This window comes from Ciona intestinalis, chromosome 3, assembly GCF_000224145.3.
Source record: "Ciona intestinalis chromosome 3, KH, whole genome shotgun sequence".
Taxonomy (NCBI): domain Eukaryota; kingdom Metazoa; phylum Chordata; class Ascidiacea; order Phlebobranchia; family Cionidae; genus Ciona; species Ciona intestinalis.
The window spans coordinates 2,536,845-2,554,851 of NC_020168.2; the positions used below are offsets into that span (position 1 = coordinate 2,536,845).

The 18,007-nt window shown below is 34.4% G+C and overlaps 3 protein-coding genes and 1 long non-coding RNA gene across 8 annotated transcripts in view; 1 reads left to right on the top strand and 3 right to left on the bottom strand.

The window, feature by feature from the left end:
• The window catches only part of LOC113474139, a 300-nt gene extending 178 nt beyond the window's left edge, over positions 1-122 (top strand). Inside the window, exon 2 of the long non-coding RNA XR_003395800.1 lies at positions 20-122. This is a non-coding gene — a long non-coding RNA (uncharacterized LOC113474139). The remainder of the gene's footprint in view (positions 1-19) is intronic.
• LOC100184119 (PAX-interacting protein 1-like) overlaps positions 1-18,007 on the bottom strand; it is a 30,620-nt gene that overhangs the window by 3,320 nt on the left and 9,293 nt on the right. For all 4 annotated transcript variants that reach the window (XM_026833929.1, XM_018817872.2, XM_026833928.1 and 1 more), the window contains exons 2-15: positions 17,909-17,916; positions 5,358-5,451; positions 5,141-5,272; positions 5,039-5,082; positions 4,561-4,738; positions 4,184-4,325; positions 3,935-4,003; positions 3,627-3,670; positions 3,222-3,271; positions 2,945-3,011; positions 2,706-2,761; positions 2,193-2,430; positions 1,315-1,887; positions 56-182 (exon numbers count right to left, since the gene is read on the bottom strand). In XM_026833929.1, the coding sequence (XP_026689730.1) occupies positions 56-182; positions 1,315-1,887; positions 2,193-2,430; positions 2,706-2,761; positions 2,945-3,011; positions 3,222-3,271; positions 3,627-3,670; positions 3,935-4,003; positions 4,184-4,325; positions 4,561-4,738; positions 5,039-5,082; positions 5,141-5,272; positions 5,358-5,438 (1,801 nt within the window). In that variant the 5' untranslated portion in view covers positions 5,439-5,451; positions 17,909-17,916. The remainder of the gene's footprint in view (positions 1-55; positions 183-1,314; positions 1,888-2,192; positions 2,431-2,705; positions 2,762-2,944; positions 3,012-3,221; positions 3,272-3,626; positions 3,671-3,934; positions 4,004-4,183; positions 4,326-4,560; positions 4,739-5,038; positions 5,083-5,140; positions 5,273-5,357; positions 5,452-17,908; positions 17,917-18,007) is intronic.
• LOC100184171 lies at positions 6,052-8,777 on the bottom strand. The gene is made up of 5 exons (XM_002130775.4): positions 8,637-8,777; positions 7,910-8,095; positions 7,473-7,583; positions 6,961-7,195; positions 6,052-6,614 (listed from the first exon to the last, which is right to left on the bottom strand). The coding sequence occupies exons 1-5, from the start codon at positions 8,700-8,702 to the stop codon at positions 6,379-6,381; spliced, it is 834 nt and encodes a 277-aa protein (XP_002130811.1). The 5' UTR covers positions 8,703-8,777; the 3' UTR covers positions 6,052-6,378.
• On the bottom strand, positions 9,878-18,007 carry LOC100186498 (soluble guanylate cyclase 88E-like). 2 transcript variants are annotated; one of them, XM_018811301.2, is made up of 20 exons: positions 17,924-18,007; positions 17,387-17,470; positions 17,065-17,221; positions 16,535-16,656; positions 16,098-16,208; positions 15,654-15,842; positions 15,352-15,492; positions 14,754-14,874; positions 14,473-14,548; positions 13,807-13,918; positions 13,404-13,539; positions 12,891-13,031; positions 12,597-12,698; positions 11,946-12,147; positions 11,638-11,747; positions 11,024-11,150; positions 10,774-10,822; positions 10,622-10,665; positions 10,110-10,239; positions 9,878-10,051 (listed from the first exon to the last, which is right to left on the bottom strand). In XM_018811301.2, exons 3-19 carry the CDS (start codon positions 17,182-17,184, stop codon positions 10,112-10,114), a joined length of 2,031 nt encoding a protein of 676 aa, XP_018666846.1. In that variant the 5' UTR covers positions 17,185-17,221; positions 17,387-17,470; positions 17,924-18,007; the 3' UTR covers positions 9,878-10,051; positions 10,110-10,111. The 2 variants fall into 2 exon arrangements, with proteins under 2 accessions (XP_018666846.1, XP_009858122.1); XM_009859820.3 differs by having other exon boundaries at positions 9,894-10,051; positions 17,065-17,204.

Below are 18,007 nucleotides of genomic sequence, written 5' to 3' on the forward strand. Positions count from 1 at the left end.
CTAGGATGGATGAGGGCAGGTTGGTCGGGACGTGTTTGCGCTGCTTTCATTAAACCTTCCTGCAGAGCTATCGGGGAGATCCCGGACATGCCCGCTGCCTCGAGCGAGGTGGAGGTCGGGAAGCGATTCGCGTTCATTGTGTTTGGCGACCTCTGCTGGTACATCATTTGCTGTGGGTTCACCTGGATGGGGGGGGGGGCGGGTATTTTATGTTAATTTTTTCAGCTTTTGTTTGAACGCATTTTTGGTTTAAGACTTGTGGAGAAATGTGTTACAAAGTATATATACCGTATATTTCTTTTTTATTCCAAAAAAGGTATTTTCTTTTACCAGATGTGAAATGTCTATTGTCTAGTACAGGCGTGCCCAACCCGTCGACCACGGTCTACCGGTAGTCCGCGGACCTATCTCAGGTCGACCGCGACAGGTGTAATAAAAAAAATCAAAAAATCTGCTGTGGCGTTATCATTAATTTTATCAATACTTTGTACAAAAAACACGGACCGTGTTAAGAGGGCGTACCTGCGCGGCAGCAGGCAAAAATCCAAGATGATGACTACTATGACGTAACAATCGGAACAATGGCGATTATTTTACAATAATTTCCTTAACCTGGTCTGCATGATTTGTACACTAGTAACTCTCTGTGCTTCAAACTAAGTATTTTTGACTATCTAATATAGTCTATATTCCCCAAAATTTTGATCCTTTCCGACTTTCGACAAGCGATCGCAACAAACGTTAGTAGCATGGCAGAGAGATAACGAGCAAAGACCTATCATTTTATCGCTAAATAGGAGGGCGATTATTTTTTCCTGTTTATTCGTATTCAAAGCCTGTTTGTTTAATATGCAACGCAACGGTACCGTAGGGCAAAAAAAGCAAAACGGTACCGTAGGGCAAAAAAAGCAAATCAGGAGCAGCACTTTAGAACGGTACACGGGGCTATGAGAGGGATTTTCCTGCAAAAACACAACTAAGCTCGGCTAAAGATGACGTGTGACGCAACAATTGTATGTGTGACGTTTGTTACATTTCAGTTAGTTTTGGTAACGAAGTCATTGAAATTTGTGTAGTAATTAAAATAGTTTTGTTGCTGATAAGTTAAAACCATGAGCATGGTTCATTGAACCGCTGCAGTTGCTTATACAGGGGATAAACGCATACAAGAGATATTTCGGCATACGTTGACGCTAGCTGGTAGACCGCGTGCAGTTGGTTAGTTGAAAAGTAGATCTTGGGTCAAAAAAGGTTGGGCACGCCTGGTCTAGTATTATTATATTCTTGGTAGCAACAGAGTATTTATCAAATTACCTGTCTATTCATCATCATGCTGTTGTATTGCTGTTGCTGGTGAGAAATTTGGTTTGGTTGAGTGTTCATTACAGTTGGGTTTGGTTGCCGGATCATTTGGTTTTGCGAGTAAACAAGGTTTGGTGATTGTTGTTGTGGGTTGGGGAACATCTGTTGGTGGTGGCCGGGTACAAAGCCCTGATCCATGCTCGTACGTGGCCATTTTTGGTCCATGGTGTTAACATGGGGTCGAGGGGAAGTCTGGTGCATTAAGTTCATTCTCATTTGTTGTTGTTGTTGTTGTTGCTGTTGCTGCATCTGCATAAGTTGAAAGTTCTCCCCTTGTTGCATTGCCACGGGGTTTAGATGCCTTCCTGGGATACCAGCACCAGGTTGTTGCAGATTTTGTTTGGCATCACTGCTCTGCATCATCGCTTGGTGGTCAACACTGCCCGGCATTCGATTCTGTAGATGCATCTGATGCGAAAACATGAGTTGGTTCTGTGGGAAATGTTGAGGGGGTCGTATGTTGTGTGGGGTGGTGGGCCGAGCCACTTGTTGCGGAACATTCTTCTTCTTTTTACCACCGGTCGACTATAATTGAGAAGTTACAGATTTAAAATCAAAGAATTTATTAAATGCAAAGCACTAGCAGGTAGTAACTGGGAAAGTGTTTTAATGGATATTAACTCTGCATGTTAATTTACATAAATTGAACACTTATGCAATCAAAATGGGCATCTTATCTGCCATGGCATGGGATCTCACTCTTACAGAATCGAATGCATCGAAAACATGAGGTTATTTTAAATAAAGTTTATACACTATTTTTAAATTTGTTCTTTGAACTTCTTGTTCTAAATAGCCTTTTTTTAATAGTTTTATAAAAATTGACTTACACCACGTCGTGGGCTTGGGGTGGTTGGTCTCACGTGAGGGGACATCATCATGAACTGTTGATGATTCATCGCCATCATTGGATCACCAGGACTCATCATCATTTGTTGTTGTTGTTGTTGTTGTTGATTGACCATTCCAAAGTTCTGAGCATTCATCATGTTGTAGTTATGTGTTGAAGGCATCATGTTGTGTGCGGGGACCATAGATGGCGGGATTTGGTGGTTTTGCATCGGGAACCTAAAATAACCAGATTAATCCAGTTCGAGTTGGTTGTTATAACATTTCTATGAATGTAAAAAAATAAAGACCATTTAACTCAAGTTTTAGATTCAGTTATAATTGAATGTGTATTACAGTGTATATACATGTATTTAATGAAAATAATTGCCCTAAATGTTTTTTTATACGCATTGCATTCGCTGTTTATTGAAACCAAATGGTGTTATCAAATTATTTTTTTCACCAGAGTATATTTAAATAAAAATACTTTTCAATTAAAATAAAGATCTAACCTTGGTTGGTTGGCTCCAGGTTGCATATGCAGGTTTGTTTGGTGTTCTGTTTTGATCTAGGAATTTAAAGATAATGCAATTAGTAAGTCCACGATTGAATGTTTTTGGTTATTTTCTGTATGTATATATCTGGGCGTATATTATGTTACCTTGCTAAACTACAGAAATCAAGAACATTTTAAACATTTGATATATAAAGTGACTAAATTTAGAAATGCTTATTTTGATTAAATTGTTACCTGTTGCTGGTTTTGCATTTCCATGGCCTTCACTTTAGGGTTGTTGATATTCATTGGTGATCGGTTACTACAGTTGTGAAAAATTTGTAAGAAATTATGAAACTTTTTTTCTTTTTTCATATTTTTAAAAGATTTTTTAGAGTATTATACTGATTTTGATTTGAAAACGTTATTTTTGCTTACAAACAACTTTACTAGATTACAGTGCCCAGTTTTTCTTTGAACAAAATAATAAGTGATAGAAATGCAATAAAAATATATATACATTTAATTCTACCTTGAATGAGGAGCTGTCATCACTTGTTCTTGAATTGGAACTTGCTTTTGCTTTATAAAATATGTAAAACAAATGATGTAGGGTTTTAAAACTTTACAGTATATAATATATTACTTACAGCAAAAGTCTATTAATTTAAAATTGATATGGGCCAATCGCATTTTCATAGTAAAACTCGTTTTTAACCCGTACGTAAAAAAATTTTTAAAAAACAAAGTAATGCACTGCTTTAACTTTTTTGATTTAATTGGGGATATTTATTTTGTGGTTCCATTTGAGTAAATATTCAATAGCCAGTTAAATTCCCTGCTATTTTAACTTCGAAACTAAAATCTACAGAACACAAAACTGAAGCCTATTATTTAAACAGTGTAAATTTGAAAGTGGTAAAAGTAATATATATACCTGGGTTGCAGGTGGTGTTGGGTGTTGAATTCTTGAAGGAGTTTCTTTAAGATAAATTTAATAAGGAAAGATAATTATTATTATACATTTACAATAAAACTTTTTATATGGTAGAGTGGGACGGGACACCTTTAGCACATAATATCCAAATATCGTGATTGTGTACTAAACAATTACCAGCGGGCAGCGGTCTATAGGAGTTGTGAGGATAAAGTTTTATAATTCTTTGAATTTTCTTTGTTTACTACCAAATGGGACAAAAAATAGCATAAACAGTGTCCCGCCTTTCCCCACACTACTTTATTTACCTGCAGTAGGAGTTGTTAGTTTTATTGCTTTGGTTTTCGCAGCAACTTTGGTGACTTCAGATTCTGGCACTACGAGTAAAAATTAATTTAAAAGAACAAAATTCAGACGGACACATTCTAAAAATCACAAAATAACCGTTCCCTTTAATCAGTGCATGTCTGCTATGTCCACTATGTTGTTATAACGAACTAGATGGACATATTGGACGTGCACCAATTAGGCAACCCAAAACAACAGCGTATTTTTACCTTGCTTTACTGTTGCAACTGTGTTTAGCTTAGGATGGTAAAATGCTGGGTCACATTTTGTGTTTAACTTGATACAATCTGTGATCCAGTCTGGAGCTACAATTGATATATTTTCATGCTTCAGGGATTGTGTGTATTTTGCCTGTACGGTGGAAAAGTTATTGTAATGATTTAGCTTAGTCAGTAAATAAATCATTCTTCTTTCAAACTGAATATATTGCTATGTGACAAGCTAACACTATTATACACAGTGAAACACTAACTATTTAAAAAATATTTTAGTTCAATAAAACTATCAAAAGCCAAAAAATAAATTCAAGTTTGCAAAAAAAAAAATCATAAAACATTTTAATCAATAGGCTACAAGTGTTGGATACCCCAGATGGTTCAGCTGTGACGAGGTGCGTACAATGTTTGTCAAGCTTTGTTTGACACTTTCCACCATGGTATGTTACCATACTCCATAATGAAGCTTTATCTGCTTTTACAAGGTTGGAAAATGTAAAAACAAAACCGATGAAGAGTTGGTTTACACTTGGTGAGAAACCGTTAGTTCTAAAGATATAATGTTAAGGAAAATATGAAGTTAATGGTAATACAGTAGACTCGGATTCAGGTGAGTAACTTGCTTTCAGAGTTGTATTCTTTGCAGGGCAATTTACATTATGGTAAATTATTAAACACAAACACACAAAGTACTTGCAAACTTCGCATACTTTTTAAAGCTATGTCTTCGTAATAAAAATGTCGTTGTGTTTCGTTTTATTTACATAACCAAAGTTTTGTAAAATTTAACTATTTTGGTTATTATTATTATACACATAATGAGAATAGATTTACTTTACAAAAGGATACGGTAACAATGTATTGCACTTGTGACTTAGCTCCACCCAACGTGGCTGAAAGACAAACAATGTTTAATTAAGATATATTGCGTTTTTTTACATTATTGCTTACAGTTACAGTGGGAATTTGCCAAATATCTCGTGCAGCTTCCACTTCATAATGATCGGGATTCGTCACCAATACATGAGTTGCTAATGCTGATAAGTAGGATTCTGATTTCGCTTTAGATAAAATGTCCTTCGTCTACAAAATATAGGGAAAATATATGCAATGATCGTATATGAAAAAAAAACATACTACTGGTGACAATGTAGTTAGGCACACTTACCGATTGTGGTAGCTCGCCAACAACGTAATATCGTATATTTTTAAACAAATCAACATCATCATTACTTTCAGCTGCTTCCATAACTCCTAATGTTCTGTAGAAAACAATATATTTGTCTCTGCATTTATAAACCAATAACTGCAAAGCCTCGCAAAAACACCTCAATGCACAATTAAGTTTTGGCGCGTTCCGAGTTGTCATCAGCGAACACCATATTGAATTTGCCTTTTTCATCTATTCTCGCCATTGGATAACCTTTTTCTTTCTATCACCCCAAAGTTAGGCAATGCGAAACATAGGCCTACAGCTGGTACTCTCATCTTTCATTCTTGCCAACTTTTGTTAAGTGCACCACGCTATAATTAGTCTTGCCCTCACGTCCCTGGTTTGTGCAAGAGTTTAGCTGGACCATGTGCCTATAGTTTAGTATAAGCAAAGAGATTGGTATAGAGCCTTTAGGCTATATATGCTTTATTTTGACACAATGTTTAACTTTAGAGCCTGTCGATTCTTTTTTTGTAAGCAAAAGTATATCGTTAAATGGCTTGACGAATAATATGCCAATCTGAAGCAGTTAATCATCCACGAAAAGGTATGTTTCGTGATAGCAAAAACATTAAATTTCTTTTTTAATCTCTCCCTTTTTTAATAGTCTAATCTAGTAAATTTAATTCAGATTATGCACTTTTGTGAATATAATACAACAGTATATATATTTTTATTATTGTAATATATTGGTATACCGGCAGACAATCGTATGTGAGTGAGTTTTAGGATGTGGAAATTTCGACTACGACCTAAACTATCATATAATAAAGTGTAACAACATGCAAACGTGGATACATCTCATCGCGCTATTTACACTGAATTGAAGGCGATTTTCATAAATCCACTCAAATGAGGACACAGCTAATCATAGGCTTATATGTACAATACATCGATACATAGACTATAACCATAGAATACTAACTGTGTAAGTAAGTATTCTACGCTATAACTGTTGGTCAATACTTCGTTTCTTTTAAATGATGAAACAGGAAAAGAAAGTGAGCAGTGACATAAGTAACACGCTGTGTACAGTGCCAGAAGCATCGGACGTCGTATTTTCAATAATTCCAATTGTAGTTGCCGCAGTTTGTGGTATCACCACTGGCACATGGTCGGTTACAGTCCCGTTACTTGGTTCACCGGCAGTGCTTGCATTTATATCGGGGCTCATAGTAGTTGTTGTAGATGCTGCTGTTGTCTCCTCGGGTTCTGTATAAACGGCTGTTTTAATATAGAATATAATATATAATATATTACAATGGGGTATGATGGGATACTGTTAGCACCTAAATCCATTATATTTTAAACAATTAACAACGATTTATAATTTCAAAAATGATTCTTTGTTCACTATCCAATTGGACGAGAAAAAAATAACATGTCCCATCTTACAGCAAACTGCTATGATTATACATTAGAGCGTATAATGTTCATAACTGTTTATAAATGGGTGTTTATAAATTAAGCAGAAGCCAATTAATACCGGGCTTAAAGGATAACGTTGTTCATGTACTGTCGCAAAACAAATATGACCGTGTGGAAATATAAGCTATACCTTGAGGTGGCAGCAATGTGAAAGCTTGGCTGGTATGAAATCGATGAGTATGGTATGTTAGACTACCATCCGCGAGCAAATTACCCTCAGCATACAGCAAGTTAAAGTTAGTTGTTTGAATATTCCATGTGGCAGGCGTTGTTTCGACTGTTTTTGTAACGCCAAGTGCTCTAAAGAATGAGCATTCCATTTCCCCGTTAACGATTGCAGTCGATACAACATTTTCGGCGCTCACCTATAAAGCATAAACGATTTTTTAGTTTAACATTTTATTTATACGCTTCAGTATTTAGATTTGGGTTTTGATGTTACACTCTTAATAAACATTCGATTTGTTGCATGATTTTCCTTTATAACTCGTTAATTACCACGATTACTTATATATCCCAGCGGAACAACTCAACTGCTGGTCATTGTATATCGAGCACAATCGTGGCGCCCCACAGCATACTCAGTTTAATATATTCCTCGTCTTCAGAAAAGTAAATTTAAAATAATGTAGCATTACTTACTGGTCCAACGACCACTGGAGGGCCGTGTCCAGTCAAATAACTCGAGCTAAGAGACAAATTTTCGCTGGTAGGTGTCGCCCGAGAGCATACGTAAGAATCGTCCGCTGGCCCCTGTGATAATAATTACGTCATTAGTAATTGGTTCATGTCGAGCCTATCACATTAATAGGCGGTTTCGTGAAACACGACTACTGTAACATTTTGATTTGAAAACGTATTCATGTGCAAAGATTGTCTTAAAGACTACACAAACGGTTGATATTATGTCAATTAATAAAAAAATACGACATTTTTCTATCTTAATAAAAAAGCAGAAAATTGTCGTAATTTTCAAATCTTTGCTACGCCGGTTTGTGTGCTTAAGAATTCAATCGCAATTGTACAGTTACTTAGATTTATACAACATACTGGAATAAACTAAAAAAAAGTTAAATTACCATATTCGTATCCGAAGAAATTGCAACGGCAATATAACCGGCGCTGCCTCCAACAATTGTAAATTTGACCATGTTCCCAATCCTCTCCCACGTGACATTCCGACACACGGGTTCGCAATTTGCTGTCGGAATCCATGTTCGTCCGTTTCCCGTCGCAGTTAAACTGATCACGTCTTCCTGGCTTGGCTGATAGTAGTATATATTTATAGTATGGCGGGGTGAAATGGGACATATGTTTATTCATTTTTCTCCCATTTTGTAGTAAACGAAGAATATTTACAGAACCATATAACCGTAGTGTTAAAACACGGTCACGAAACATGGACTAACGGTATCGCATCTTACTCCACAGTATAATATAGTTTTATAGTAGGATGGGGGAAGATGGCACACCCTTAGCACATAATACCCAAATATTCTGATCGTGTTTTAAACAATTAACAACGGTATATGGGGGCCATGGGATGCGGTTTTATAATTATGTAAATGTTCTTTGTTTACTACCAAATGGAAAGAGAAAATACAATGAAAAGGTGTCCCATCTTTCCCTACTATATATATTTGTATGTATAAATGCTTATGGTCATGGTATTACAAACATCAATATACAAATTTGTTTATTAGGAATATATGGTACTTAATTGTTATGATGTATAAATGACCCACAACTGGTTTTGGAGCAACATATAATAAACACACCGCCATACATGACGAAAACGCTACTTACTTCTACAAGTGTTTGGCATTTAGCTAACGCGAACAAAGTCGCCACCATCCAATATAAAGAAATCATTTTCCCTATATTCCTTAACAGTGCACTAATCTATAGAACAATCTTGAATCTGAAAGTAAACCAATCGTATAGATTTGTAAACCAATCGCACAGAAACCAAAGTGACATAAGCACGAAATCGACAAAACAAATTTTGTCTTTCTCATCAATCATGGTGACAGTTTATCATCTATTTTGCCGGAAAAACGTGCTGGACGCATGAAATGCCGCTATTTAAGAATGCGTGCTATAACCGTTCTTGGTATTACACCCGCTCGTTCTCTGCCGAGTAAGTTCGCCTTAGTTATATACACTCTGTTGCCCAATGATAGCATGCAACACGTTTTACTTTATAAGACTCTTGTACCACTCCCATAAACCTAACTTTAGCATGTACAACCATCTTACGTTTAAAACGCTCCAATCAGAAAATACGCTCGCCTGGGGCTACTTTTGAAAGTAATGATATGCTGAAACCGCCTTTTATTCCTATAGCTCTGAGTTGTCCATTGGCCAACTATGAGCCAACGAAACTAATCTTGAATCTCGTGTCACTCGGAAGTTAGTCGCAGGAACCAAAGGCTACGGAGAGGTGTTGTAAAATGAAAACAAAAATTAAACTTTAATGAGCTGGTTAAATATGAAGCACGACTTTCATGGGTAAATAATTCACACTGGCTTATGATTTGCATTATGCAACGATTTTCAAAACGTTTCATTGCGTAATTGCATTTTACAGCTATTGTATTTCGCAGCTTTGACATGAATTTTAAATTGGTCCATTCGTTACCTTTCTACAAGTGTAATTGCTGTTATTATAAAGGTGAATATTAGCTACACTTAACTGTATGTGAACCATGCTGTTTTATAACCCACACGACCGTGGCTCGGTTTAAATTTTCCTCAATCCGAGATACTGTATATCTTGCAACGGGTATTCATTTAAACAAGTAAACAATACCTCGTGCTCGTAGTTTGGATATTTAGTATAGGGGAGGATGGGACACCTTTTTATGCCATTTTCTCGTCTCATTTGGTAGTAAACAAAGAACATTAAAAAAATTATAAAACCGTACCCCCACGTTAATTGTTTAAAACACGATCAGGTTATATGAATATTATGTGCTAAAGGAATTTCATCTTCTCCCACCCTACAATATAGACTTCGGCAGGCTTTTGATGTAAAAACAACAAAATGGAAAGAGTATCTACATTTTATTTCCCTCATCACACCGACATTAGACATAATGTATTCACAACTTGAGCAACATATTTACAAACATATATGTCAGTTGCAATGAATTAGATAACTACACATATAGTTTACTCCAGTCAACGAAATCCCAAACTCAGCTGCTAATTTCAGGATACTGTAATATTGAAACATATTAATATTTCCTGATTTCCTAATGGTTAAACAGAACATACATTTAAATACTTGAACCACTGCATAAGCTATATTTCCGCAATGTGGTATCTTCAGAGCAATGAACCTGTTCCTCATTTTCCACCATGATCACTTCATTATTCTCAAAATCAAACTCAGAGTTTTCATTTTCTACAATAAATAAAAAATTGAACAAACAGCCTTGAGTGGTAAAGTTAGCAAAAGTTAAATCTTACGGAGTGTTAAACGATTAGGTTCAAAATGTTTTACCAATTTTTTTTATGAGATGTTTAAATATACCACATATCCAAATAAATGTAAATATGCTTTTAACTGTAAGGGTGTTTTAACAACTGTTGTTTTGCGATATATATTTTGTCTTTTCGGTAAAAATATTTATAAACATTCATAACCATAATCAAAGAGACAAAAAAAAGTTAATATTACATTACTATCGCATACAAACATTTCTAAATCCTACATACAAGCAATCAATGCTTTTATATTATAATCGATTCACAAAAAAAGGTGTTCTGAAATAATTTAAACTCACCGTGTACAGCTGTCATTTTGTTATTCTTTTTATTTCGTGAGTACCTAAGAAAATATTTATGTGTAAACCATACATAAAGATTACAAACACAAAATTGACTAAAAAAGTATGCTGGTAAGAAAATGGCTGAAAATGTAATAGTAGATACTAACGTTGGTGTTGGAGGAGCAGGGTAAGTTCCATCAGCAGTTTTGTTCCTTCCTGTAAAGTATTAAGCCGGGTTTTGTAAAATAACCTGGGTTTTTATACATTTTGTGCCAGCTCATAAGTTACCATGTATGTTACTTTGTAGGTGATTATTTTTGGAATTTTTTTTACAATTTTTATGTAAGGCTGATAATTTGGACAACCCGTTAGTGACCACTGAGTTGTATAGAACACAACATGATTATTCAGAATTACCATTTAACCAGTAGGTCATAATAGATTGTCTCCCCTTTATCTTTACCATCCCCTTTGGTTCAATTTCATAGTCAGAACATTCTGACAACTTTTCCATGCAAGTCTGGCTGATCTGAATCCGCTGTCCCTATAAGGCAAAGTTAATGAGAAAAATTAATATTACTCTTCTGTAGTAGCTCTATAAATAAATGACTTTATTGTATGTAGCCTTATGTGGCTAGGTTACTATAACATCGACTATAACAAAGAGACATGCCTACAATGGTAGAAGAGTATCGGTCCGTGTATGTTTTGGTTTTGATGCAAGCACTCTTAACTATACGAAAATGGACAAGAAAAAACGTTATAGTAGAGTGGGGAAAGATGGGACACCTTTTCGTTTTATTTTCTCGTCACATCTGGTAGTAAACAAAGAACTTTAAGAAAATATAAAACTGTAGCCTAAAGACTCCAATACACCGTTGTTAATTGTTTAAAACACAATAAGAATATTTGGATATTATGTGCTAAAGGTGTCCCATTCTTTCCCCACCCTACTATATTATACCTCCCATGCCATTAATTCAACAATTACAAATAAAATTCAACTGATGTTTAGTAATGTTTGTACTTACTAATCCGGTAGCTTCCAACTTTGATGCAATATGAACTGTATCTCCAAATAAACAGTATTGAGGTATCTTATGTCCAAGAACACAAGCAATTACTCCACCACAATGTAAACCTAATAACAAGTGAATAAACATTAACAGTGTGACATACCTCATATATAGGTGAATTATAGTGCGTGTTAGAAATGAAATGAAGAGAAAAACTTATTTTTCACTGGTAAACGATTGTTCATTATGTTTCAACATGATATATATTCGGGCCACTAACATCACTTTAGTGTCCAAAAACTTCTTATCTCATTTTTGGTTACCTATTCTTATTTGTATGGGTTCTCTTGTGTTTGGATCGCGCACTGTTTTAATTCCATGCAGCATTTGAATTGCCATGTCAGCCATGTTATGTGCATGACGGTCATCATATGTTGGTGCACCGGACACACACATGAAACCATCAGCCACCGTCTCCACTTTGTAAGTGTTGAATTTTTCGCACAAGATGTCAAACACACTTACCTGAAAAGTTAGATTATAAAAACCACAAGTGAAGATTTGTGGACAAGTTTACTTGCATGAATAATGCAAAGCAGAAAATACTTTATGTTAATGAATGAATGTAACTTACTTTATATTGTGTGGACTTTAACGACAGTTGTTATACCACGGGTGTTCTGTTTCATACACCTCCTGCCAGGTTACCAGTTACCATGTTTGTTACTTTGTGGATGATTTGTTTTTTAATTTTTTTGTATGGCCGATAATTTAGACAACTAATTAGTTAAGTGTCTTGTCCAAGAACACATACGCTCACAATAGTGGCAACGACAAGCCTTGAACCCATTACCTCTGGGTTACAAGCAGACGCCCGTGTGCACTTTGAACGTTATAAAAGAACATTATGAAATTTGGTAAAATTAAAACAAAATATCTCAATTTAATAAAACTGAAATAAAAATTCCACCAACCATCATGTTTAGTGTGATCATTATCTCATGAGGAGCGATATGTTTACAGATGTTTGCGAAATTCACCACATCACTGAAGAGAACAGTTACTTCATCATATTTCTGCAACAACCATTCAGTTTTAAATAGACAAAACTTAAACATCCAAACAATAATTTTTCAAATTTAAATCCAAGCAAATAAAAAATGCACATGAAATGATTAATTGCTTGAAATGATTATTTGTAAAAACAAGGAAAACTGCTTCAGATTATTAGAACATCCTAAAAGGAAAACAGACAATAGTAGATATACCGTGCAAACACTGTCAGTTGGTCCTCCTTCTTTTAAAGCACATGCAACTTCCCGTGGTATCATACTGTACAACAAGTCATCGGTCTTCCGTTGCTCCGAACTCAAACTTTCAACCATCTCCTCTAAGCGCGTAGCTTTTGTCTACGTATAAAACGCAAATTATAAATTTTAAGTCTATTCAGTACACCAACAAATAGTATACTTAACACTTTTACACTCGCTAACTCTCTTACTTTGTTAGCTTTGAGTTTGGGTAAAATAATGGATTGAATGTCTGGAGATCGTTTTAAAGTTATATATATATATATATTTACATGGCAAAGAAACTGGCACAGCTGGTTAAATTCGGTAGGTTAACTACAAGTTGCAGAATACTGTTAATATAAAAAAAACTAATTTGGTGTCCTCCCCCACAATGTAGTTTTGTAGATTTTTATTGCCAAACCTTTAAAGGTTTACTTTTAGTACCTAATTCTAACATGAAGTTTTAATACTTAAGTTTACTACGAGTACCTGTTCCATGTCCAATGCTAACCGATATTCACTTGTTTGTTGTGGACCGTGTAGAACCATATCTCTGCTCAGATCATGGTACGGAAGGTCATTAACAAACAAACCCATTTCGTACATATTGTTTAAATCATCATTCCTGGAGAAATTAATCATGGTAATTTAGGAAACTCCAGTCTAAATCCTATGGCCCGCTTTGTCACGGATCTCACCATAGTAGAATGTGTTATTAGGTCAGTTGAAAATATTTTGAGAACTAAGTTTGGCTGTAACAAGCCAAAGGCTTTATATATCAATGCTGCATCTCGGTGGAATAAATTTTAGAAAACTGATCTGCATATTCCTTGTTTCCAAATGAAGTTTAGTCAAAATCTAAAAATTAAAACTTTTGAAATATCTTACTTACATTACTGTAGAAAGAAATATAACATAATCTTTCTCCTGGACGTATAACATTTGACCACGCAGCTTCACAAAGTGAGTTGCTGTCATTTGATCACGAAACCGAGAAGCTGTGTCTAAAAACATTGCATGTAAGTTTCAAAATATCGTTGCTGTAAAATTAGGTATAGGCCAAACCTGTAATTTCGTTCAGAGAAAACTTTATGTTTTTTTATTTATTTTTATTTCATATAATTTAAAAAAATTGAAATAGGTTATATAATTATCAACCTATAGTTTATAAACCACCGTTTTAAAAGTTATGGTCTTTATCAATGGTGTGCAATCTGCGCCCACGGGCCCAATGCTGCCCACAAATGAAAGTTGTGCAGCCGCAAAGCCAGCTGCATAATTTTTTACTGAATTTATTTGGTGTGACAATAAATTTCTATAGAAGTTTTCCTCAGAAATTTATGTGTCCGAACTTTATATTTCTGCAAGGAAATAACCCCCTTTAAAATCATAAGATCAAAGACAAAAGTAAACTATTACTGAAATGTGCAAGCCTATGTTAAATAAAGTGAGTTAACCTAGTAATTTATACTTGGCCCTGTTGTAATAAAAGTTGCACACCCCTGGTCCACATTATTTTGCTTAAAAAAACAAATTCGAAACAACAAGTGATATTTACTTTCCTCATTGACGGCTTGTCTCTCGGAACTTTTAGCTGAGGTCAACTCGAACACATTGTTTCGATGAATTCTCACCTATACACAGTTAAGATTCAACACAAAACATTATACACATTTTAAGTGTAGTTTGATACAATGAAAAAATAAACATTTAAGAAAATAAATTAAAAGACATATATATCTATAGCACTCCATTTGTTTTTCATTTAGAATACAGTGCTTTATTCAATAATATAAACAAATCAGTAATAAAACACATATAACTCCTAAAGTAACCTACATTTTCCCACGTCAGTGCATATCCAAGAGGCCGTGTCATAAAGAAAGCTTCGTTAAGCCTTCTTCCCTCCAACCCTTTGTATATGACATCTATACCAAGCCCAGTGCTCAAAATCTCCAATCTAAAATTAATATTATGATTATACCAACTTATTGTGCCTGTAACAGTATTTCCTTCATTGTCTAAACAAATGTAATAAAAATAACCGGATTTTTTTTCAAACCTTTTTCCAACCCTTAGGACGGTAATGCATACAAAAAAGTTTAAGAACCACTGTTCTAAGTGAATTAATTTACTTTTGTTTAAGTAAAGTGAATAAGCGAATAAATTCAACTTATTTACAATGGTGCAGTTTGTTTCCATGTATTCAGTAGGTTAGGTGGTCACAGATAGTTTATAAGCGGCAGCAAGGGAAAATTATATTATATTGATAATTGTCACAAAACTTTTATTATGTTTTAGCAATATTTCACAATTTTTTGTTTGAATTTTATATTCAACATAAAGAATGGTTATAGGCATTTAGGGACTGTAAAAGGGGTCCACATAGTATAAAAGGTTGGAAACCACTCACACTTAGTTTATTATATATATGTACCTGTCGTTAAACACAAGATGATATGGAAATAGATCGAAAGCCATGTTGGAGGGCATGATCAAGTTGTTTTTCTCCCTGAACTTCATATTTCCGGCAATGACTTTATGAAATGCTAAGTACTGGCTGTTCTGAAAGTTCAACCTTCAAATTTCAAAAAAATAAAGAAGAATAATATAATTCAATTATTTTAAATAGAAACATGTAGTTTGTATAAATTTAAATTTGATAAATTACTGCAGATGCTATCTGAATTGTATGTAGATGTTACATTACATATACAGGTATATAGAACTACCATTTACCTGTACACGGCTAACATGACATCCCCAGCAAAGCCCTGCTGTGTTACGAGCACATCTAGATCAATGGAATAAAACTTGCTTGCAATCTTGAGTAGTAATCCTTTAACATAATGAACATAGCCAATGAAGGTTCTACGACTTCTATAGTGTAATTCCAAGCCTTCAGAATCTTCTTTTGAAACATGGAAACTAAAATATTAAATTATGAAACAACTTTTAACTTTTTTTGTGCAACAAAGTTTACAATATTTAAAAAAAATAATTCTCTAAAAACAAAAATTACATGTTAATTTGTAAGCAGACACATATAAATAAAACCATGTAAATAAAAATAAAAGTGTTTAAAATAAACGTCATGTTATAACTTCTAAAGATGCCATGCCCCACAAGATTAAATGATGATAGTTTTATTAATATTTGTTTTGATTGGAATAATTGTTTTACCTTGGAGGTTGAATTTCAGTGAAGCTGAATCGATAGTAGTCATGCATGCAGTTCAATCCATTTAGAAAATCAGTAAAGCGTCGTCCTAAGACTTTTGTAACAGTATCATTTCTGGAAAACAAAAACTTTGGAGATGCTTTCTTTGCAAAAAAAGTTAGATTAAAAGAACAAAAACTGTAAAACTGTAAGTATGATGATTAAATAAAAACAAGTGTTGTTTGTTTTATTTTATTTCCTAGTATGTATTTCAATTCTGACATATTATATTCAATATACTAGGTATATTTTGCTATTTTACTTTAACCGCTAGGAAATATATTTGTCCACTGTAGCTGTAGCAATCAAAAACTAATATAAAGTTTTCTTTACATGTACAATATATCAGAATACGAACAGTACAGACTTATGTTGGTACATAGGTATTACAACTAACATACTTTATATCAGCGATGTACAAAATAAAATGTTCCCCCGCAGCCTGCATAACTGATTCAATTGACTTCCCTGTTAACTCAGCCACAGCTTTTGCCAAGTTTGGTACGAGCTCTTCATGGTATATCTGTGTTGAAACAGTGTTATATCTCATATCAAAAAAATCTCATATCGTAAAAACTAATTTAACTTATATATTGTTTTCTAAATCAAGCGGGTTCTTCTAAATGTCTTAAGTTATAGAAAGTGTTTGTCTATGATAAAGTTTGTGTTACAAAGAACTAGTTTTTTTTTTCTAATACATCTTGTATTTTTTTAAAACATCTTATAATTTCTAATGCATCTTGTAAAGCCTAGAAAAGCGGAAATTTGTTACACCCACTCTAAAATTCGACTGGATTCTACTTTTTTTAAATGTACATCACAAATCAAGTCATTCTTTCAGAAACAAGTTTTGCATCTAAGACAAGACTGTTTGTGTAGTTAAGTATAGACCTCACATAAAAGAAGCTTCAAATGCAACATATTTCTTTACCTTGTGTGTAGTGAACACAGAGTTTGAAATACCACATGGTCCAATGACTCTCTTCCATACTTGCTCGCCATACATTTGTTTGATACAGTCCATCAAGCTATCAAGAATAATACCGTACATGGCTGGAGGTCAAGTAACACCTATAATGCGAATGCTCCTGGTTTAAATAGAGTTTTCTTGTTAGTCATACATAGTTTCAAAACCTGCACATTATTGTAGTACGTATTCACTGCAATGTTCATAAGGACTGGACATGGATGTGACTGACACTGTTATTTATTTGGATTTTGTTTACATAATGCAAAATATGAACACCACACACCTGCATGTGATAGGACCAGAGGATTAACCATCTCTGCAGTTGAAATGCTGGCGCAGCTGCGATTGATATAACGTGCAGTAACATCTGTATTGTGACACACATGTCGTTTAACGTTCGATATAAAGAATCAGAAGGAAAAAGATGAATTGTTTCTTTCTACCGAGGGGAATACCCAGAAATCAGTGTACAAAATAAATGACGTCGTTTTGGTAATTTAGCTTCGCTTTTTTTTGTGTTAAATCAACGGTACACATATGTGTACCGTTGGTTAAATAGACCGGCCAATTTTACGATAGTTAAAACTAGTGTCTACCATCACACCCTTTTCTGACTCTGTTATACAGTTAAAATGGGACAGAATGTCTCCCTTGATGTATAAAGAATATGTGAGCCCTTAAAATATATAAAGTATATGTGAGCAATTAATGCTGATTAAACACGACAGGGAGTTTTTCAGGCCAATTTCTTGAAATTTACATTCTGTTTAATGATAGAGCTTGGCTTTAATAAAGACTTATAGACCTTATTGACTTCTACCTCGTACTGTTGTAATTTCGTCTTTCTTACTTTGAATTCATCAGTAAAAAAGTGAGGTAACAGATTGACTTTACAAGACAAGTC

Bases quoted from the DNA above. Each gene is read 5' to 3' on its own strand.
- LOC100184171 (XM_002130775.4), bottom strand. From the start codon at position 8,702: ATGATTTCTTTATATTGGATGGTGGCGACTTTGTTCGCGTTAGCTAAA. The intron at 8,096-8,636 runs GTAAGTAGCGTT...TACTACTATCAG, and splicing joins AATGCCAAACACTTGTAGAA to CCAAGCCAGGAAGACGTGAT. The intron at 7,584-7,909 runs GTAATTTAACTT...TTATTATCACAG, and splicing joins TTTCTTCGGATACGAATATG to GGGCCAGCGGACGATTCTTA.
- LOC100186498 (XM_018811301.2), bottom strand. From the start codon at position 17,184: ATGTACGGTATTATTCTTGATAGCTTGATGGACTGTATCAAACAAATG. The intron at 16,209-16,534 runs GTATGTTAGTTG...TTTGTTTTCCAG, and splicing joins TTGTACATCGCTGATATAAA to AAATGATACTGTTACAAAAG. The intron at 10,666-10,773 runs GTTAGTATCTAC...ATATTTTCTTAG, and splicing joins CCTGCTCCTCCAACACCAAC to GTACTCACGAAATAAAAAGA.